Genomic DNA, 24,140 nt, shown 5'->3' on the forward strand with positions numbered 1-24,140 from the left:
ATTATGTGCAGGAAGAGACACCTTCCTGCACATTCATTCCCTGCAATTCAGGCCCTGTTACACTATGGTGCACGGGGCCGGTATTAGTGCTAAGCAGCTAATTTTAGCACCAGCACTAGGGAAAACACAGGGGTGCACTGTATTGTAGTAAATAGGGTGTATGCCTGCGTTTAGAAAATGTCAGAGAGTGGCGCTGCCATGTTTGGCGCAGCTCTACCTCTGACATTTTCTAGTAAATATGCCCCTGTGTCTCTGCCTGCCACAGCCTCCCTCTGTTGGCCACCCCAAATGGGCCACAGTCCAGGGCGCTGTGTCACAAATCTAGCCTTACGGACCCTCTGTGGCCCAGAAGCTTGGGGTATAGGACCTCTAACAATCATTAAGAGATGAGCACCAGGGTTTGTTGCCATCGGGACAACCGTCAGAGCAGACCACTCCAGCACTCTCTCAGCATTACTGGCTATGCCATTCCCGGGACCTCGCAATCAGGCCTCACGGTGCATACAGAGTGTAGGCAGACAAATGCCTCTTCCCACTCCCTAGAAGCAGTGGCAGTAGAGCAGCCTGGTTCTTGTCAATACTTAGTACACAATCATCCCTCTATCAATGAAGCAGTTGGGTGGATGCCAGGAGATGATGCGGATAATCCGGTGAACACCCTAAATATCGATTCAGAAATATCGACTGCCCAGAATATCGAATTCAAAATATAGAGTAGACATAATATCGAATTATCAAAATATAGATAGGTCAGAATATCGAAATTGGGGTACGAAATATCGATTTCCATAATATAGAATTTAAAAATATAGAATTCCATAATATCGAATTCTAAAATATAGATTACCATAATATCGAATTTAAAAATATAGATATCTAAAATATCGATTTTTTTTTAGTGTTATGTATGGTAGTATATGTGTTAAAAGTATGTATTATTTTTGTAATGTATGTTTAATTTATTTAAACTAATGAATGTTATGTAATTTAATTTTTGCGTAATGTAATTCCGTAGCGGGTTGTGGGTTTATAGGGGAATAGGGTGGGAAGTAATTTAATTATGGTTAATTAAATATTAATTATATTTATATGTTTTGATAATTAATTGATTGATAATTATTAATTGGTAAATAATTATTATTAATTGGTAATTAATTTATATTCATTGAATAATTGATAATTATGTTAGTTGTATTTTTTATTATTAGGAGTGGGTTGTGGGTTTGTAGGGGAATTGGGTGGTAAGTAATTTAATTGTAATAAAGTAAATAATTATTTTTTCATTTATGTGTATTGATAATTAATTGATAATTAATTATTAATTGGTAATTCATTTGTATTAATGGGTAAATAATTTGTATGAATTGCTAATTAATTTTTATTAATTGCTAAATTATTTTTATTAATTGATTAATTGATAATGTTAATTGTATTTTTTATTATTGGGAGTGGGTTGTGGGTTTATAGGGGAATTGGGTGGGAAGTAAATTAATTGTAATAAAGTAAATATTAATATTTTTATGTATGTGTATTGATAATTGATAATTAATTATTAATTGGTAATACATTTGTATTAATTGGTAATTAATTTTTATTTATTGCTAAATAATATGTTTAATTAACTTTTTATTGGTATTGATAATTAATGTAATCTTATTTTAAAAGTAAATCATTACTTTCCCTACTTTTGCACTCTCAGGAGTGGGCATAGTATTTTTTACCCTCCCGCTTTCCAATTCTTTCCTTACTGTTGCACTCACTGGAGTGGGAATAGTATTTTTTACCCTCCTGCTATCCAACGCTTTCCCTACTGTTACACTCTTTGGAGTGGGAATAGTAATTTTTACCCCTACACTATCCAACGTTTTCCCTACTGTTGCATTCACTGGAGTGGGAATAGTAATTTTTACGCTCTCACTATCCAACAAAAGCCCTACTTTTTTTACATTACTTTTATTATGTTTACATTTTAAGCTTTTTTATATTATATTATGTATGTTTTATTTAATTGTTTTTAATATTTAATTACTTTTATATTATTTTTAATACATTTAAAAAATTCGATATTTTAGCTAACTATATTTTAACATTCTATATTTTGGAATCGATATTTTAGTACTTACCTGTTTGTAGATAGGGAGTCGATATTCTGTCCTTCTATATTTTGGCGTCGATATTTTGGGCATTCTATATTATGCCCCTCGATATTTAGTCACTGGACCGGATAGTCCTTCCTGGCCGGCAGAGCAGCTCTAATGTGTGGCCATCTTGCAGCGGACTCTCCAGCGTCCGCCAAAGAACTGAGATACTTGGGTGAAGAAGGAGCAAGGGCATTTGAGAAACCTGAAGACCTAGCAGATTGGTTGGAGTGGATCTACAAAAGAATACATTGTGCAGGAACCATCAAATGGATATGAGTTATAATGAATTACAAGAAATGGAAGGTATTTATTTGATAAAGAGTGTAAAAGAACAAGTAAATCTAATACATAAATGAAAGAATGGGAAGGGATACAGAGAGAGATGGTTAAAGAAATAGAAAGCAGAAATAGACAAGAGAATAGATAGAAAAAGAAGCAAGCATAAGTGGCTCTGAGTGTTGCTCTGTATCCTCTCTCCTGATCTCCGGACTTTTACAAATACCGTCCCAAAGCTTAGAGAAGAACCGGCCCAGTGGCAGTCAGAGGTAAAGAGAATCAGGACTGCATGGAACATGTTGTTCTAGATTCTTATTCCTAAATATTTGTGGTTAGACTTCAAAGCAGTTGCAACTTGGCCAGATGAGGATACTCAAGGATTATATCGAACATTCTAGATGACCTCGCCCCCCTGAAACTAAAAAGAACACAAATCAAAGACAGAAACCCCTGGCTCTCCGCTTCCCTCAACTCAGAGAAGAGATCCCTACGACAATCTGAAAGAATCTGGAGACAGCACCCGTCTACTGAGCACCTTAAACTTCTCCGGCAGGCAAGAAACTTCTACAACAAACACATCCTCAACTCAAAAAAAGAATACTTCAGATCCGAACTGGGGAATGCCACGAATAGACCCCGCAAGCTCTTTGAACTGGTTAAACACCAATCAAACAAGCTGGCCAAAACCCCTAAAGAATCCCCGAAATCTCTTATATCTTCGGATGAATTCTCCTCCTTCTTCGCTGAAAAAATTGCCTCTCTAGCAAATGAACTCAGTGCCGCCTCCTGCTCTCAACCCCCTCATGACCAACCGCCTCCTTCTGCACCTCCATCTCTGACCTTACCCAAAAACAAAGCTTGCTGGACTGACTTCGAAGTCTATGACGAAGACTCCATTGCTAAAATCCTCTCTTCCTTAAACCCAAACAACTACTTCAATGACCCGCTACCATCCAACTGCCTTGCTGCTGCCTCCCATGCCATTGTTCCTTGCTGGACTGCGATCATCAACGCCTCTCTCCAGCAGGGATCGATTCCGGACCCCTTGAAAGCCGGCCAAGTCCTCCCTATTCTAAAAAAAACAACGCTTGATCCTGCCTCACCTGACAATTTCAGACCCATCTCCAATATACCTTTATTAGCCAAAGTGTTAGAGAAATGCGTTCAACACCTATTAAGTCAACACATCAACAACTTCCACCTACTCGATGACTTCCAATCGGGATTCAGACCAGGGCACAGCATGGAAACAACTATGCTCCACATTGTGGACGACGCCCTCCAAGCCCTTGACCAAGGCAAAACATGCCTCCTAATACTTTTAGATCTATCTTCTGCCTTCGATACGGTCAATCATGAAAAACTACTCGAACGCCTTAAACACGGGATGGGTTTAGACGGCGTTGTCCTTGAATGGTTCAGGTCCTTCCTCCATAACCGATCTCAGAGATTCCTCATTGATGGCAACCTATCAGCTCCCACCCCGGTCATGGTTGGAGTCCCCCAAGGCTCAACCCTGTCCCCTACTCTATTTGACCTTTATTTAGAGCCTCTCACTGAAGTTCTTCGCTCCGCCAATATCTCCTACCACATGTACGCGGATGACACCCAAATTTACATCAGTATCTCTTCACTCAAGGAGGTCCTCGCCCTGAACGAAGCCCTGAAACTAACTGTCCAGTGGCTTGCCACTAACCAACTAAAACTCAATGCTAAGAAAACTGAATTTCTCCTGATCTCCCCCGCTAAAGTCAACCCAGAGATACAGGTGTGGATCAAGGCCATTACAGCTTTAAACTGCCCACCGACCACTGTGGACTCCGCCAAGTCACTGGGCATATTTCTCGACTGCAACCTGAACATGTGAGACCACATTAATTCAATGGCCAAGGCAGCCAGATTCCACCTGAGCTACCTCTGGAAACTAAAACCCTTCATCGATGCTCCGGATTTAAAAATGGCAATCCAAGCTCTAGTCATCTCCAGACTGGAATTTGGATGTTCCACCCTCACAGGATTACCCAAGCTCTCCTTGGCACCTCTAAAAGCCTGTCTCAACACGGCAGCCAGACTACTCACTGGCACTAGGAAATTCGACCACATCTCTCCACACCTGAAAGCTCTAAACTGGCTCCATCTAGAGGCCAGAATACAGCTAAAATTGGCTTCCATTACACACAAGGCCTTATACGCAAACTCCCCTGCATACTTAACACAGAAACTTGTGCTATCGGGAGGAAACAGGAACTCCCGATCCACCAAAAATCTCCTGCTCCGACCCGCCCATAGGGCATTCTCAGCCAGACGCCCATAGGCATCCAGCACCTGCTAAACACTACCTACTCCTTCTCGAAAAAAAATGCCCTGCAAATAAACTTCGGCAAATCTAAAACAATGGCAGTTAACTACAAAAAGAAAAGGGAAAACAGCTGGCACAAAAACGGAGAACGAATGTAAAATGTAACAACTTACAAATACTTGGGAGTAATACTGGACTCGAAGATCTCCTTCAAACCCCAGCTGGATTCTCTGCGAGGCAAGGGAATGGCAACCTCCCTTGCTTTAAAATCTCTAAAGACAAAACTCCCAGACCTGACCTTCTCCCCGCTCCTTCAAGTACTTCGAGCAAAATTGCAACCAACACTCACCTATGGGAGCGAACCCCTTCAAGGTAAAGATGCCACCCTTTTGGACACAGTTATATCGAACTCCTACAGGATCATCTTTAACTTACCAAAACATGTTTCGCCCGCACAAATACGACTAGAATTTAGCATCACGAAACAAATTCTGGAAAGACGGTGTGCATACGTCGTTGCTTGGCACAAGATACGCAATGCCGATAAAGACTCCCTAAACTTCAACATTTGGGAAGAGACTCTTCAGTACCAAACATCACCAGCGAGGAAGTACTTAATTGATTCTCTTGAAGTGCTGGGTCTGTCTGACTTGTGGGGTACCCCGACAGACCACGTGACGTTTAAAAAAACAGCCAAAAAAGTAGCAAGACTTATCTCCATAGTCGAAGACAAGGAAGCCCTGACAAAAAAAGCACACGGCTGGATAATCCTTAATGACTATGGAACAATGCAACCACAGGCATACCTTAATGTTGGCATGAACCTAAAGAAGAAAGAAAAAATTTTAAAACTGCGCTTGGGCGTAATTCCGGTATTCCCTCATTTACCACCTTGGATAAGGAAAAATCTCCAACCACAATGCCGCCTGTGTAAAGCCGGAAAGGAAGACATTGTCCATGTGGTGTGCATCTGCCTCAAACTGAAAGATCTGAGATGCAAACTCCTGCGAGACTCCTTTAAGACTCACGGTGTCCGGACATGCAGACAGGCAGTCAAACTTTGTTTCAACCCCAGCAAAACAAAATTAAACTGTCAGGTCGTAAAATTTTTTGAACTTGCTGGGGTCAGATATATGAGAGCCTGAGGACTGTTGTTTTTTTAAAAATAATGATAAACTACAATCTGAATTACCCCGGTAAATTCACGGGACAGATAGAACTTTGAAATATCATCATATTAACTGACTTTCATTTTTATCTTCCTTCACAATGTTTTTATCCGATTTGTAAAGATTTTAATTAATCATGCACAAATAAATATTACTTACTTACTTACTTACTTACCAAAGAGCCAATGAGATTTGGAAGTATGCCAAACATTGCAGCGATTGCTTTGATGGAAAACAGAGGACGATTAAGGAAACATTCATGGTCGTTCAGAGAATGTATTTTCAGAAATGTGGCAGGAAAGGTTCTCCGATGTCACATTCTGTTTATGTCTTGTTTGCTTGCAGGTGCTAATTTGGGAATGTAGGGAATTGTTGGAATACAGAGTAATGCTTTTCAATTTGTGCAAAATGAAGTCATGGTTCAGCAGGTTGCTCAAGATGGTAGAGGCAGGGGGTCTGCCGATGTTTGAAATGTGAATATTAATAATATGTTGAAGAAAACTGCACCATGCCATTCCCATTGTAGGTCAAATCTGTGGCTCACAGATTATTAACTTTTGCAATACGTGCTTCTTAGAATCAACTAGGTATGAGTTTCTTCAATATAATCTTCAGCCTATTGAGCACTCAGCTCTTGGGGTGCTTTAGGTATTTCCTCATGTTTTCTTCTTAACTATGTGTGACCTCTTGCAGGACCCACAGCTTGGAGAAGCACCGGCCTTTACCTCTACCCAAAGCAGAAAGCATCCATCGAATTCCCACCATCAGCCATCGGAGCAAAGCTGAAGGTAGGACACTGCTTGTCATGGAAAGAGCTGCCATTCGATGTTATCTCAGCCGTGAGGTCTGTGAATGGCAAATAGTGTCCCTACTAGGTTAGGCAATGCCCAAGCAAGATGGTAGAAGCCTACAAATATTGAGGATAAACATTGAATTCAAAATATGAACAAGTAAGCAATTAATATTTTTCTATACCTAAATCCATGCCCACATGCGCACACACACACACACACACACATATATATTCACTGAGAAAATCAAAGGTTACAGTTTTCACTTATACAAAACTAGTGAAATTCAGCAGTTATAGTTAGCTGAGCTAACTATAACTCATGCCTCCAGCAGTGCACTGCTTTTGACCTCACATATTACTCATGACAAGGTCAGTGCCATCACTAATCACATCACTGATGGTATCTCAATATACCATCCCTGTAACCTTTGTTTTTTCACTGAATTTCAAAGTTTTTTTTAAATGCTAATTCCTGATTATAACATTCCTTTAACCTTTGTTTTTTTCAGTGAATTTCTATGGTTTTTTATCTAGTAGTCCATTTGCAGTGTGGTGGAGATAGGAGGCATGACCCGAAGCAATCCCGCTGGAGGCCAGCGGGGCCCGTCGGGCATTGCAGAGCCGGCTCGACGAGGTGCTGCCCTATGATGAAGCATGACACCCCTTGGGGTATGTGAGGGACCTTGCTCCTATTGGAGCTCTCCCCTTCTCTACTAGTGTTCATTCTCCGACTGGTTGTCCTGCCTTCCTCCCCTCCACTTTCTGTCGCTCCCTGCATACCCTTTTGTGTACCGATATATAGCAGGGCATGTATGCAGGACCTAGTTTATAAAAGTGTTCGGTAGGAGTGGGGTCCCTAAAGGCAGGATGGGTAGACAGGGGAAATAGGGAACAACAAAAATCAATCGGAGAGAACAAAACCCACTGTCTACACTAAATTGATTTACACTAAGCCCAGAAGTGGGTCAGATTTATAGGAAGGAGCTCTGGGCCAAAACAGGCTCGGGAGGATAAAAAGGACAAAAAGATATAACAAATCAGAATTTATTTCAGTGACAATAGTCAAGATGATAATGTTTCCATAAAGGATAGACAATATGACATACAATCCAATTTTAACACCTGGACAAAAAATCCCACACAGAAAACATACATGGACAACTCAATCAAACATCATACTCATAAGTAACACAAGACAAACATATATGCATCAAAAATACATATTAATTTCCAATTAGATTTAAAATTAACATCCGCAGTATATAAATTGGACAAAAAACAAGCTTGTGCATTCCCAGTTCATAAGGGCATATGGAGTCTTCTGGTGGGCACGAGAAGGTAAGAGCCAACGCACGTTTCGGTGTTTGCCCATACAAGGCTACACCTTCATCAGGGCAACGGTGATAAAAGGCGTGTGGGACAACACAGGCGAAACCTATCGTGGAATCATAAAACATAAAACATACATCAAAGTATCAAAATTTTAGGAAAAGCAATCTATTCACAAGGTATTTACATCATAGTGTCGCCTTCAGCGCTCTCATAGATGGAGAAAGTTATTAGGGTCACATGGAAGTTAGAGAATAGTATTCATAGTACGAGTCAGAGAGGCCCAGTTAAGAGAGGGATAATATATATGATACATAAAGCCAACCTCGTGCGTAGCTTGAGATAGATAGAGCAGTGGTGCACCCAAGAGATAAAAAGAGGACAAAATAATAACATAAAAATGTCGACTGAAAGAATAAACGAATACCCTAAGTGTGAGAAAAATGATATCCAAAGAGTGCAGTTATAGTGCGACCGGCCACCCGAGAAAAGATAAAAGACAAAGATAATAAAGAGAAAGTGATACACACAAAATTAGATAAGCATACAGAAAACAATACCTTTCAATGCAGGATGCTGTTAAAAATAAGCTCTTCTAAGTAATATTGGAGAGACAAAGCTTATACATCAAGTCAATAGGCACATCATTTCTATAGAAAAAAGGGGAAAATGAATAAAGTGAGAAAGATTCAAAGGGTGGATGGACAATCTAAGGAAGGAGGGGGAGGGAAGGGAGGAACGGGAGGAGGGGGAGAGAGAGGGGGATAAGGAGGGAGGAGATGCAGTCATTAGATATAAGAAAATATTATAATACGGCTTACCCAAAAATGGGTCCAATAAGTTACGATCATAGATGACAGCCGATGAATTACGATCATAGATGACAGCCGATGACAGGCTACTCACAGAGAATTTGGAACGTCAGGGGTAAATTACCTTAGGTATGAAAGGGATATATATCAAAAGGGGGCCAAAAGCATAAACAACGCTGTTCCTGTCAATACATGAGTAAAGATAGCAGGCAAGGTCAAATGGCAAAAAATACAGGTGCTGCTGAGCGTCAAAACTCACTACCTTAGGTGAAACGCTTACCGAGCAGGGGGGGGGGGTGGAGCCCCTGTAGTGCGAGAGCAGTACGTTCAAACAACCCGCAGACTAATCTTCGCAATCGTGGCTAAAGCGGATGAAAATAAGGGGCATCTCAGGTCCGGCCGTATGGTGCAGGATCTAAAGGGGGAAAAGATAATGATCTATTTCACGGGGAGAACAAAGCCAGCATAGGGGTGTGGAAATATGGATTTTTCTGGTCAGTTATGTCCCCTATCTTGGACCCCAACGGTTCCATGTGCATGTCACAAGTACATGTATGTTCCCTCCAGTTCCAGTTATGAAGACGCAAATACATGTGCGTCCACCGTCAACATGTCCTTTGACAGATCCGCCATGTATAGGCCGGATATCCCATTCCTAAATATGAAAGGCCATCGGCTTTATATGGTTCACTTATGCCACTTTACAGTCCAGGCAAGTAGGCCCTGATTCTGTCATCAAAACTCCTCTTGCCTTCTGCCTCTGAAAGCTCCAGTCCGAGCCTGCATCTGTGACCATGAACTTTGTCTCATTCTCTGCGCGGCTCACGAAGCCTGACATCAGCCTACTCTCTGCCAAGAACTGTATTTCACCTTCGAATTATCTGCCTCCCCCTCAGCCGATGCATTCCTGCCTAGTAGTTTAAGTAAACATTCTTCCAGTTACCAAGCAAAAAGGCCCATCTTCTCTGTCCTCATGCAAGTAATTCATAGCCCTGTTACTATGGAATATTCCTACCCCCTCGCATTCAGTGTAGACACTTAGACGCTTGTACACGCACGCACAGTCAGTATAGAATAGATTCTGTCCGAGAGTCCCTCTTTTATGGATAACATAGTTCTTTAAACATAGGATGTTAGATATGATTTGGGATTAGGTTGACTTGACCCCCCAGACTTCTCGTCTCCACATATAGAGCTAAATGTCAAGTCCCCGTCACCCCCTAGTTACACGTCAATTACACGTCATACTGCTGCGCGCGCATCTATGCCAAGTATTATCTTATAGATCCACCTATGTATTACATCATAACCAATCATGTTCCTTTTTACTCATTATTACACCCATTTTCGGTTACGCAGACCAAACGTCAATGTCCTTATCAATTGTTACGCCTACTGTATTCATTTCATTATAATGTATGTACTATAAAAGTTACTTCTTGTCAATAAAGTATGTACTTCACTTCCTGAACCCCCGTGGTGATGGAACTTGAAGCATCCGATTATAATCGATTATTGGAATAAAGCCCATTCCGAAACTCTAATATCACGGATTCTGCCTCTCATTTTACTGAGCTATTTTATAATGTTTCTGTATCAAATTCAGTCCCGGTAAAGGAATTTTTATTTACCACATGATGGCGCCCGAACAGGGACACTTTCTCATCTCACGCGCCGGCGGTGCGTTGCAGGCCCGGTCTCCTGCCACAGCTGGACGGACAATAACGCGTACCAGCAGGATTTCCTGTATCTCCCTCCGGTCAAGCGGGGGCGACTGAGACTGCGATCAACACCCAGACGAGGCGGTGAGAAGTGCGAAGTATCCCGACCAGAGCCTAGCTGAGAGAGCAAGATCCGAGGTATACAGAGACCCACCAGTCCGAAGTCAAGCCCAGTGTCCGACGAGTCGAGTCGAGTCCAGTCCAGTCCGGTTCAAGTTCAAGTTACTGAGGCCTTCCGTTTCCGAAGCTACCCGGTGAGTACCATTGCTGGGGAGGCATTTCTGACGTGCACATAGGTTGTGCCGGTCAAGACGGGTTTGGGTACACAAATCCGGTCTGCACTGTTTTAGCAGTGTATCTGTACTGTTTAGCAGTATATCAAGTATTCCGAAGTATTCCGAAGTATCTAGTTATTGTCTAGTTATTGTCGAGAATTAAGCTTGGTGATTAGTTATGCAGACGATCATCATTGTTGTTTCAGTTAAAGGTTTAATGTTAAATGTTTAAAGTGTTTAAGTATGTTCTGTATATCGTGGTATGAATGACTGTTCATTATCGTGTTTATTGTATTAAGTCTGTTCAAATTCAAGTATCAGGTCAAAATCAAGTATAAGGTCAGTTCTCAATATGCCGCTCTTTTCGAAATTAAGACAGATCACTACCAGAAAAGGGGTTCTCGAAGAAGCCGTCCCTATTCCTCCTAGGGACACTCCAGGGCACTTTATGTATCACAAATATGGCTTAGACGCTATATTATTTCTTGATTTATGGGTAGACTATACCAAGGGATTACCAGAAAGTCAGAGGTGGCCCACAGCGGGGACCTGGGATGCAGAGTGCATCATGAAAGTCGAGGAAGAGTTATGGAAAAGAAAAGTCAGACAGTCACAGAAAGACGCCGTTGAATTATGGCGTAAAGAATCACATAGACGAACAGAAAAAGCACGTAGACAGGAAGAGAAGAGTAAAGAGAATTCCAATAAAGTTCGAGAGAATCTATTAATTGAGGAAGGTATCCGAGTGAAATCAGAACAAGTAGACAGACAAAGAAATGCCCTTATGAATGGTATGTATCCCCTTCTGGCCGAAGGATTACCTAAGGCTACTCCAGAGATACCGAAAGACTTGCCACCCCCATTATTCCCAGTCAAGGTACATCCTAAGGGGCATCCTAGAACCGCAGAAGATGTTTTTCTTTCCTCATATTTAGATGACGCAGCTCCCGAGTATGCTAATTCCGCCCCACGTAGACCGCATACCAGGGAGGTCCAACGCCAAGATCCAGCACCCGTATCCCTGCAGCAACAAATCGAGTCACAAGTTCCGGCAAGCACATCTGTTTCTGCATCTGTTCCTACAGGTACTTCTATAGCTGAGTCCACACCTATAGTTGCTGTGTCACGTTCGACGAATCCTTTCACACCCGACGCCCCAGACGGGGCCACGGGAGGTGCTACCAATATTTTTTCTACGCCACCTAGAATAAATAAACTTATTTTCCAAGAGTCAGCGCATTCACGTACACCCAAATTCGTAAGTGATCGTACGCTTAAGGAACTTCTTATAGATTGTAGATATGACCCGATGCTCGGTAAAGAGGACGAAATGATCCTGGCATCATTACGTATTAGACGAGCCGCAGGGTATTTAGCGAAGCTACCAGGAATGACTGCGCATCTAGATAAAATATATCATTTTGTTCAAACAGGGCGAGATCCAGAATGTATTAACAGAGCTATGGAATACCAGAAAGTAGAGATACAGGGGGAACTGTTGCGTTTTCTCATAAACTGTGTGATCAGAAATCAAGACCGACCGGGGGTAGATCCGGAAGCAATGAAAATTCTTACAAAATGGAGCCAGAACATATCAGAAGGGAGACACGATAAGCAAAATTGTATAATAGCCATGTGCCGAAAGATCCGTAAAGAAATAGAACGCCTACACGAAGAGAGATTAGAGACAGACGAGTTCGAGCAAAGCGAGGAAGAAGGGTCAGGACTGCCCGCCGGACAGTCAGACACCATAGCCTATGTAGGTAGAGGAAGATCTTGTAATAGGAATCAGACTAGATGTCATACTGACCCAATACGTCCAATATGTCCAGATAATGACAGGAATTTCCAAATACCTATAATTAACATAAGGTCTAACGAGCATTCGTTCCAAACCGCCGACAAACTACTCCGAGAACGAAGGGGTTATCATTTTCTCGATTCTATGGATGAACAAGATTTAGCGAGGGCAGCTGTTCATTGGGTGGACAGTCCCGGAAAATATAGTGATGAGACAGTAGTACGCACATTTTTGAATCTCACCCCAGATGAGCAGAGGTTAGCTGGGATTTATATGATTCAACAACTCATTATACTATATCAGAGTCAGCATTCGGACCCTGGTCCCTTACCTGACATATTGACTGAATTGCTTATGAATAAATGGAGAGGTCCAGGTACCAAATTAATTAAAGAAATTCTAGTATCTAGAAAGCAGTATATTCTTTTTGTATGCTCAGAGCATGTCTCATTGCCTGTCAAGGAAAGAACGACGTATCACCTGGATAGACAGAATCCCTTACGAGAAGTACACCCAATAAAAGGCGAGGACAATCAGTTTAAACGTGTATTTGTATATACGCCTATATCGAAAATAGAATTGTTAGAAATGAAGAAAGTAGTACCCAGTCATGACAAGGACCCAGCGGGTTTTCACCGAGAAATTAAAGACATGTTACTCATGGGAGAGTATACCTACCCCGACATTATGACAATATTAAAGGTGTTGATGCCTGCTGGCATTTATGAGAAACTCAAGGAAAAAGAGTGGGAGGTAGGTGATCAAAAGATAGAATGGTCAGCATTAGAAGCAGAAGAAAGGGCCCGAGGTCCAGGTTCGGGGCTTGGGGACAAAACTAAAGCACTACCAGGTCTACTAGTACAGGTACTGCCACGTTTATTAACTACGAAAAAGGAAGATTGGGGTACAATTTCAGCCTGTAAACAGAAGCAAGATGAAGACACTAGCGATTACTATGCCCGATTCGAGAAATGTTTTGGTATAAATAGTGGCATAAAAGCAAGTAGCGAATCATACCCGCATCTGTTTGTAACAAAATTAGTGGAAAATGCCCTGCCCCCAGTAAAGAATAGAGTATTAAAATTCGAGAGTACCTGGCAAGGTAACACTCCAACACAAATGTTACAAATGTTACAGTACCACCACAATAGAATTAAAGAGGAACAAGAACATGAACACAGACGCATGAAAGACACGAAAATGAAAATGCTAGTTTCCCAGACAGTTCCAGCTGAAGGACATAAAAAGGGTATGACACATTCCGATTCAGCAGGACCTGTAAAAGGGACATGCAATTATTGTAAAAAGCCAGGTCATTACGTACACGATTGTCCAGTGCTAAAACATAATATCGCCATAGGTAAAACACAAGAAAGATCACGGCCACTAAGACAAGATCAGAATGAACAAGGAGCTACGCAGCATGCCCAGGCCATGCCAGCCGCACAACAGCCAATACAGTTTGTGCCAGCTGCACCACCGTTGCCTGTTGCTGCCACACAGACAACAACACGACAAATGTATCAGACTGCACAGTATGAATATCCGGAGTATCAACGTTACGCATGAACTAGCCTAGAGAGGGAAGTTGACTTACCCCTTATCGAGATTCCTGTAGATCAAGAAGGACCTTATGTACATAGTGAATTATTAGGTCAAGATAGAAAATTTTTACTCGATACAGGGGCAAGTCGAACAACTATAAAACGAAGTGAAGTCCCAGGGGCACCCCTCTCAGGCTCACAGAATATTTCCCTTGGTTTTTCAGGAAAACCTATTGTTAATGAAGTGTCACAGCCTCTTCCACTTACGATAGGACCTCTGACCCGAACTACAGATTTATTGCTTACTAAATCATGTCCAGAAAACTTGTTAGGAATAAAAACGTTGAAAGCCCTAGGAGCCATAATATGTTGTTCTCCGGAAGGAGTAAGGTTGTTTTTACGTGATTTTAAAGGTCACTATGTATCTAGAGACATGGATCCCCGACTGCAGACTTTACCTACATATCTATGGGCACAAGGCCCTACTGATGTTGGTTGCATGAATATTACACCATATCGAGTCACACTAAAGGCAGGAGTGGTGCTACCACGAATGCGACAATACAAGTTACCACCAGATGCTGTAACGGCTTTACTACAAATCATTGACGAGCTTATTGCCCAAGGAGTAGTTGTAGAAACAGACTCCAATGTATGTAATTCACCGATAATTCCGATTCTTAAACGAACAGATCCTACAGCTCCGCCAGTATATCGATTGGTTATTGATCTGCGCGAGTTAAACAAATGTATTGTGCCACAATTTCCTGTGGTCCCAGATATCTCGTCATTATTGACAGCTATTGATTCCGAAGCAACATTCTTTACTGTAATTGATCTCAAAAATGCCTTTTTCAGCGTCCCAATAGATCCGGAAAGCCAATATTTGTTCGGATTTAGCTTAAACGGGCGTAGCTTTAAATTCACCCGCGCACCTCAAGGATTTACAGAAAGCCCCAGCATCTATAGCCAAGCACTGAAACGAGAACTTGACAGTATCCACATGCCGGTTAACACTGCCCTGCTTCAATATGTCGATGATCTGCTGATCACCGCTAGAAGCGAACCCAAATGTGAGAAAGCATCACTGACAGTTTTACAATTTCTAGCCGAAAAGGGGCACAAGGTGTCCCCTTCTAAGCTGCAATTCTGTGTCCAGCGAGTTGTTTATCTTGGTCACTCGCTGTCCAAGGAGGGAAGGCAGCTTACACCCGACCGCATTCAGTTAATTGCTAACATGTCAATACCCAAGACACAAAAGGAGGTGCGGGCTTTCATAGGCCTCACTTCATATTGTAGACAGTGGATCCCTCAGTATGCATTTCTAGCAAAACCACTCATTCAATTGACAACACAGGAGGCAGCCACACCGACTGTTCTCCCTTGGACTCAGGAACACACACAAGCTTTTGAAAGCTTAAAGAAAGCTTTATGTCAAGCACCCGTTTTAGCAACGCCATGTTACAGAAAACAGTTTACACTCTTTGTTACAGAACGCGAAGGTACGGCCTTGTCAGTAATCACACAGGAACAAGCAGGAGCACACAAACCATGTGCTTATTTTTCTAGTACATTAGATCCCGTAGCTCAGGCTTTGCCTGCATGCCTAAAATCAGTAGCAGCAACAGCTTTAGCAATCAGACAAAGCGATGCCATAGTGTTAGGACATCCATTGACAGCTCAAGTACCACATGCAGTAGAGGTTCTTGTAAATAGAACGCAAACACAACACTTGACTGTAGCGCGACTTACAGGATACGAGCTTACATTGTTTCAGCCACATATAGAAATCAGACGCTGTAACACATTGAATCCTGCCACACTTTTACCAGTAGTCGGAACAGACCCACTAGCCCATGACTGTATTGAAGTTATTACAATAACAACAAAACCCAGACAAGACTTAACCGATGTCCCATTGTCAGATCCAGACCTGACCTTGTATGTAGATGGTTCATGCATGAGAACAAGTACAGGAGAGTTAGTAGCCGCCTACGCAGTCACAACAGATACTGAGGTCATTGAAACTAATCGTATAACTACTTTGTCAGCTCAAGCCGCAGAACTTATCGCTCTGACACAAGCCTGTATTCAAGCCATGAATAAAAAAGTCAACATATACACTGACTCACGTTATGCATTCGGAGTTGTACATGACTTCGGCGTGCTGTGGCGAGAGAGAGGTTATTTAACTTCCCACGGTGCCCACATTCAGCACGGACCCCTCATTCATGCATTATTAGATGCAATACATCTACCCACTGAAATATCAATTATGAAATGTAAGGCCCATACAAAGGTTACTGATATCATTTCCCAAGGCAATGATCTAGCCGACAGAACAGCTAAACTGATTGCTCAAACTCAAACCCCCGATATGACAAAGACAATAGTCCCGACACCGACACATTGTATGACAGTTAAAGATCCTACTCTTGACGTAATTGACATACAGACACATGCTACACCAGACGAAATAAAGAAATGGACTGAATTAGGAGGGATCCAAACGGACCAAGGATGGATGATGAAGGAAAGGTCTGTATGGTTCCTTCCTGATTCAATGGTCCAAGTCATAATTAACACTATACATAGTCCAGCACATTTAGGAGAAAAAGCTATGCTAGACAGCATTCAACACATTTGGTTCAATAAACATTTACGAGCAGCAGCAAAACAAAAGGTCCGTACCTGTATGATCTGTTGTCAGTTCAACCCAGGAAAAAGCGTTCCCGTAGAACAGGGTGGATTTCATACCCCTAATCATCCTTTTGAAGTACTCCAGATGGATTATATCCAGATGGAACGATGCAGAGGATTCAAATATGTTCTCGTAGTTGTCTGCGCTCTGTCCCGTTGGACGGAGGCATACCCGGTTTCAGATTACACTGCCCCGACTACTGCCAAACAGTTGGTTCGAGAATTCTTCCCACGATACGGTTTACCACGTGCTGTTTACTCAGATAACGGCCAGCCGTTCTCATCCGAATTAATGAAACACGTTTCACTTCTGTTAGGATATCAGTGGAAATTCCACTGTGTCCGACATCCCGAGGCAGCAGGTCTCGTAGAAAGACATAACCAGATACTGAAAATTAGAATGTCCAAAATATGCAGAGAGAAAGGTGTCGACTGGGTAGTAGCGTTACCAGTTGCACTCTTTTACATGAGAATGGTAGCACACTCTCGAACAGGGCTATCCCCGTATGAGGTGATCTTCGGTAGACCACCGAATATGTGGGGGACGCCTATACCACGCAAAATTACTGATATTGACTGTAATATGCTGACAGATTACTTGGCTTCCTTGATGTCTGCACTACAATCTTCTCGTTCACAGGTAGCTGCAGCCTTTCCCGACAACACTGAGGTGAAACCCCATGACGTTGTTCCGGGTAATCTTGTCTTTGTGAGGAATTTCGACCGAAAGACTCAGCTGGAGCCCAGGTGGAAAGCACCCAAGTTGGTCCTGTTGACCACAAGAACAGCCGTGAAGATCGAGGGCCGCAAGGGCTGGATTCATTCAAGCCACATCAAGAAATTTCATGGACTATCTTCGGATATAGACATTGTGCCCTGCACTCCCTCACAGACTGATACAAAACTCCCTTTTGTTGAACCTAACAAATCTGAAAATTACAAACTAAAGCTTAGGCCCAACCAGTCGAGCAATTTGATTGTTTAAGTCCTCTCCAAGGTGAAGCGGTTTAATTGTCTCTGACATGTACCCCTTGGACCTGAGTAGAGAAAATACCCGAAAAATTTTGAAACGACAGGCGTATTGTAAATCACTGCGTAGCCACTGCATAGTGACATTATTAATTTTGTTTTTATTGAGTCTTTTAATAATTATTACAAGTATGTTGTTGCACATATATTACCCTATTTCTAGACATGTTTATAATGTTGCTGCTGAACATTCTTTTAGTGACTTACCTCCGCATGAATTGTCTTATAGACTTGCGCTGCGCAATAACACTTTCATTAGTATGTTACATCATTCCCATCAGACTAGTAATGCCACCAATTGTTGGGTGTGTGGCCGACTCCCTCCCTATCAGAATTATGAAGGAGTCCTGCCTTTCTTTCCACATCCATTTACACATAATGGCTCCTGTGGAGCATGGTTTAGCTTAATTAATTCCATAGACTCAGACACAGCAGTTTACCAAGATCATTGGGTATGGGGAAATCTGAACCTAGCTTTACTCAAGGTCTGTTACCCTGACAGGGAGGGTCGCCCCAAAAGAACAGGAACTGATCTAGAAAATGAAGTATATGGATTAGGTAATTTTACACCTAATCTCATGATTCTGAATGTCGTATCTGAAATTGAACTAGTCTTACCCACCATGTCAGTATTCCCAGCGAGGGGTGAATTATGTGTAAGAAAGGTTGGTTCCATACATATGGGCCATAGTAAATGCACTATTATAGTAGAATTCAGAGATCAAGGAAAATCTTCATTTAGAGCTTCTCGCCACTCCTACTTTATATGTGGTCAGACTGCATATATGCGTCTACCTCTAGATTGGGATGGTACCTGCTACATTGCATTCCTTTTGCCACCTGTTTTCCTAGCTCCTCCTGATTATTACAGAAATATTCATTTAGTACACAACAGAGAACGGAGAGATCTCCCCATTGTCGATTACACTGAGACGGCATGGGACAAGTATGTAGATTTTAATAAAGGCATCTTTCCCTATATAGGTACTGTTACTAATAGTAAGCTGATACGTAGATTAACTAGAACCCTTGAAGCAGTAGTGAATGAGACTATTTCCGCCTTAGGCAATTTAACGGAAGAGCAGTCTGCTATGCGGATTGTTGTGCTTCAAAATCGTCTTGTCCTTGACGTCATCCTGGCTGATAGGGGCGGAGCTTGTAGGGTCATCGGATCAAGCTGCTGCGTATTCATACCAGAAAATTCGCCATCTGTATATAAAGCCATCACTCGCCTTCATAAGATTGTAAGCCAGATACACCAGAACCCAGGCACTTGGACTTGGTCCAGTTGGTTTTGGAATGCGGTATCAGCCTGGGGATGGAGAGTTTTATCCTTCCTAGGTATTGGCCTTCTCATACTATTCAGTTGCTGTCTATGTCTACAATGTGGACCAGCAATTTGTGGTCTGTGTGCCACATCGTGCATTCCACATCAAGATTTTCATTCAAGATCCCGGAAGAAGAAAGAAGAACAAATGATGCTATATGAACAGATCAATGGATTGATGAAGATTGATATCTCTTGAAGGGCAAGTAGGGGACAAGGAGGGAATGTGGAAATATGGATTTTTCTGGTCAGTTATGTCCCCTATCTTGGACCCCAACGGTTCCATGTGCATGTCACAAGTACATGTATGTTCCCTCCAGTTCCAGTTATGAAGACGCAAATACATGTGCGTCCACCGTCAACATGTCCTTTGACAGATCCGCCATGTATAGGCCGGATATCCCATTCCTAAATATGAAAGGCCATCGGCTTTATATGGTTCACTTATGCCACTTTACAGTCCAGGCAAGTAGGCCCTGATTCTGTCATCAAAACTCCTCTTGCCTTCTGCCTCTGAAAGCTCCAGTCCGAGCCTGCATCTGTGACCATGAACTTTGTCTCATTCTCTGCGCGGCTCACGAAGCCTGACATCAGCCTACTCTCTGCCAAGAACTGTATTTCACCTTCGAATTATCTGCCTCCCCCTCAGCCGATGCATTCCTGCCTAGTAGTTTAAGTAAACATTCTTCCAGTTACCAAGCAAAAAGGCCCATCTTCTCTGTCCTCATGCAAGTAATTCATAGCCCTGTTACTATGGAATATTCCTACCCCCTCGCATTCAGTGTAGACACTTAGACGCTTGTACACGCACGCACAGTCAGTATAGAATAGATTCTGTCCGAGAGTCCCTCTTTTATGGATAACATAGTTCTTTAAACATAGGATGTTAGATATGATTTGGGATTAGGTTGACTTGACCCCCCAGACTTCTCGTCTCCACATATAGAGCTAAATGTCAAGTCCCCGTCACCCCCTAGTTACACGTCAATTACACGTCATACTGCTGCGCGCGCATCTATGCCAAGTATTATCTTATAGATCCACCTATGTATTACATCATAACCAATCATGTTCCTTTTTACTCATTATTACACCCATTTTCGGTTACGCAGACCAAACGTCAATGTCCTTATCAATTGTTACGCCTACTGTATTCATTTCATTATAATGTATGTACTATAAAAGTTACTTCTTGTCAATAAAGTATGTACTTCACTTCCTGAACCCCCGTGGTGATGGAACTTGAAGCATCCGATTATAATCGATTATTGGAATAAAGCCCATTCCGAAACTCTAATATCACGGATTCTGCCTCTCATTTTACTGAGCTATTTTATAATGTTTCTGTATCAAATTCAGTCCCGGTAAAGGAATTTTTATTTACCACAGGGGAGCCAATAACATGGGGTCATATTAAGAAAAAGGGAAATAAACACTATTCCTAATACGGCGTTAACTGCATACCGAGCTCAAAGACTTTAAGGCAGAGTCTATATAAGAGGACATCGCTCAGAGATAATGAGCAAAAGCAAAGGCGAGGAAATACATTGGTCAAGTTGAGGGGTTACAAGCGCCCAAACATGCGTCTAAATATAGCATACACGGGCAAGGAACGATTAACCAAATACACTGAGGTAGGGAGTATCTTACCGTCGATAAGAGCAAGGTTCGGACGAAAGGGTGGCAACGATGATGGGTCTGGTTGACAATAAGAGTCTGAGTTCAATAACCCAGGATTTTAAATATAGTGGGACCAATCCCAAGACCGAGAATAGAAAATCTTGCAGGAATACGCAAGATTTGAGAAACAAAAAGCGAGCCTATCCATACCTGACCCCTAACTTCTATACGAATGCTGAAGAAGCTTATCCAAACTATCCCAACAACTCTAGTAGTACTAGATGGAACAACAGACGGGTTGTCACGTTCTCTGACACTACGGACTCAGATAACGAGGAACCTACCAACTACAACCCCAATTATAATCCGGCGTACCAATCCAGACAAGAGAATTTCGACAGAACCACCCCGTCGAATCGTTTTTTAGGCAATCGCAGAGGCAACTTTCGCCCCAGGAATCGGAACCCCAGACAGAGGGGTTTCCATCAAGATCCAATACAACCTCAGATGTACATACAAACGAGGCAACAACAATATTGGAAAACATAAACATTATCCCTGTTTTCAATTTGTCACTAAAAACCATAAGTCCTGAGACGTCCAAACTACTATCAAGAGGGCTGTCCTTTGTTCCATCTGCCAATTTTAACAAGTTTGAATTCATCAAGGACCTTCACTCCTTCTTTCGTAAAATAATACTGAAAAAATTCTTTCAGATCAGGCGTCCTGCTGATAATAACAACAACCGATCCGGACTCAGATCTCCTTCCGAGTTTACTCCACCGCTGGACTCGCTGGGACCTGAAGTCCTTATCTTTGAGAAGGCAGTCCTGACTAGAATCCAACAAACTTTGAAATATGTCCCCAAACCAACATCCAACCTCCCCAAAGAATAAAACGATGCTCTCCGTACGCTTAGAGAAAATGAACAACTTACCATCAAACCATGTGACAAGGGGGGTGGGATCGTTATTTTTGACACCCCCATATACATTGATAAAATGAATAATCTTTTATCGGTAGTCAAACACTACAAGCATATCAGTATGAACCCTGAACCTGCATTGAAACACTGCATTTTGACCATGGTACGTAATGCTGTGGATGAGGGATATCTGTGTACTAAGGAAGCTGAGTTCCTTACCCCCCTCCACACTCGACTACCTATTATCTATGGGGGTGCCCAAAACCCACAAAAATGTGTCTGATCCCCCCCTGAGACCCATCGTCTCCACAATTGGGGCGGCCACGGAGCCACTTTCTAAGTATGTCGACCATTTTCTAAAACCGTTGGTTGCCAATCTTGATTCGTATGTTAAGGATACTGGCCATTTCATCGCCAAGATTGAAAATCTTGACTACCATAGTGACAGGGAATTCCTTGTTACTATGGACGTCGAGTCTTTATACACCAACATCCCTCAAGAAGGAGCCCTATCGGTAATTCAAGACATCCTAAGTTCGGAACCGGAGATTACCAATGCTCCCTTTATTCTTCAATGTCTGAAAATCGTTCTTGGTGAGAATTATTTTGAATTTAACAACGAATATTACCAACAAACCCAGGGAGTCAGTATGGGGGCCGCCTGTGCCCCCAGCGTCGCATGCCTATATATGGGGATGTTTGAAAGAATTAACATCTATAATGATTTGATTTGACTAAAGCTTTATTTTGATACATAGATATCATAAAAGCACAAACAATAATAATAATGTGAACAATCTAAATATCGAAAAGATAAAAAATAGCAACAACACCTACAGTTCCTGAGCAGATGGAAATTGAGTAAAAAAACACATATAGACATAATAAATAGGACAATTAAGATAAAAAGATATAACAGAAAAATTAATCTGCATTACGTTTGAGCTGCGAGACCTTTGGTTCTTAAAAGCCAGGCCCACCTAAGAAACTTGGAGAGTACACAGACATACAGGGTTCTGGTATCGGATTTAAAGATACGCAAAGCGTGATTAAAATCTCTGATCCCCATGTCTCTGCACAAAGGTGTAAGCCAAAATGTCCTAGGATATTTGTATTCCGGACATGCAAATAAAATATGTGCAATTGATTCGGGCCTTGTTTCGCAGAAGGGACAGTAAGGTGGTGTTTGTAGAGGAGGCTTCCAGCGCGGTTAGTTCGCGGACTGGAAGAGTACCAACCCTAAATTTAAAATAAAGAGCGCGGTCAAAGGGTTTCTGAATAATATCCAGATAAGGCTCATAGCGCACTTCATCTTTGAGCCTTAAAAATTCAGTGGTGCATCTGGCACCATGGGAGCTTGAGTTCCTCTTTGCAGTAACCCAATTCCAGTAGATTAACTTCAGTTCAGATTTAGGTGGAGATGTTCTGTTCAACCAAGCATCTTTTAGGCCAAGTTCAAAGAGTAAGGACTTAACATCCTTTAGCCATTTGATCTTGTGCCAGCAAGGCATGGAAAGGATTTCAGCCAGACCCTCAGCATACTTCTCTAACTCCGGAGTACGCCAAAGCCGAGCCCAAAGAAGGAGGGGACGGACTCTTGCCATATCCTTCAGAGCTTGACACCCTAAGTCCATCAGCAAGGGGATAACGGGAGTACTCTGGGGAAGTGCCATCAGTTCCTTAAGGAAAGACGACTCAGATTTGGCAAGCTGGTCGATGTTATTCATACCCCATAATTCGGCTCCATAAAGTGCTGAACTTACACCTCTAGCTTTATATATTGTGAGGGCGGGTGCTATTGGTCTGAAGGAAGATGCTCGATGCTCTCTAAGGAGGGCACCAGTAATCCGCTTGTGGTTTAAAAGCATCTTGTGTATATGTGTCGACCACTGCATTGTGTCCGAGATGCGGATACCCAAATAATCAAATTCTTTTACCCTTTCCAGGTTGGTTGAATTAAGTACAGGAGGCCAACCTAACTTCTTTGGTGGGTTCAGAATTAGATATTTGGTTTTAGCAGAGTTAATTATAAGCCCTCTATTAGTGCAGAAGGATTGAAAGCTGTCCAGGAGAGTTTGAAGACCCATTGGAGATTTTGATAGTAAGAGGGTGTCGTCAGCAAAGAGGAGAGTTGGAACACGTTCGCCCGCCAGGGATGGTGCATCAGAAGGAACTTGTGCCAAATGCTCCACTACGCCATTCACATAAAGTGAGAAAAGAGTAGGGGCAAGAACACATCCCTGGCGGACGCCCCTCTTCACTATAATGATATTGCCCCCTTCTTCGAAAATGTCTTTGCCTGGTCCCGTTTCATAGATGATATTTTTTTCATCTGGAAGGGTGACCAGGCTTCCCTGGATGAATTTGTCCAATGGATCA

General features: G+C 42.2%; 1 protein-coding gene across 1 annotated transcript in view; it reads left to right on the top strand.

Annotated features, from left to right (window-relative positions):
* Positions 1–24,140, top strand: part of LOC146808604 (TRPM8 channel-associated factor homolog) — a 126,509-nt gene that overhangs the window by 57,750 nt on the left and 44,619 nt on the right. The window contains 1 exon segment of the mRNA XM_085623624.1: positions 6,579–6,673. Within this exon segment, the coding sequence (XP_085479750.1) occupies positions 6,579–6,673 (95 nt within the window).

Source organism: Triturus cristatus, chromosome 8 (genome assembly GCF_964204655.1).
Source record: "Triturus cristatus chromosome 8, aTriCri1.1, whole genome shotgun sequence".
In the NCBI taxonomy this organism is placed as follows: Eukaryota; Metazoa; Chordata; class Amphibia; order Caudata; family Salamandridae; genus Triturus; species Triturus cristatus.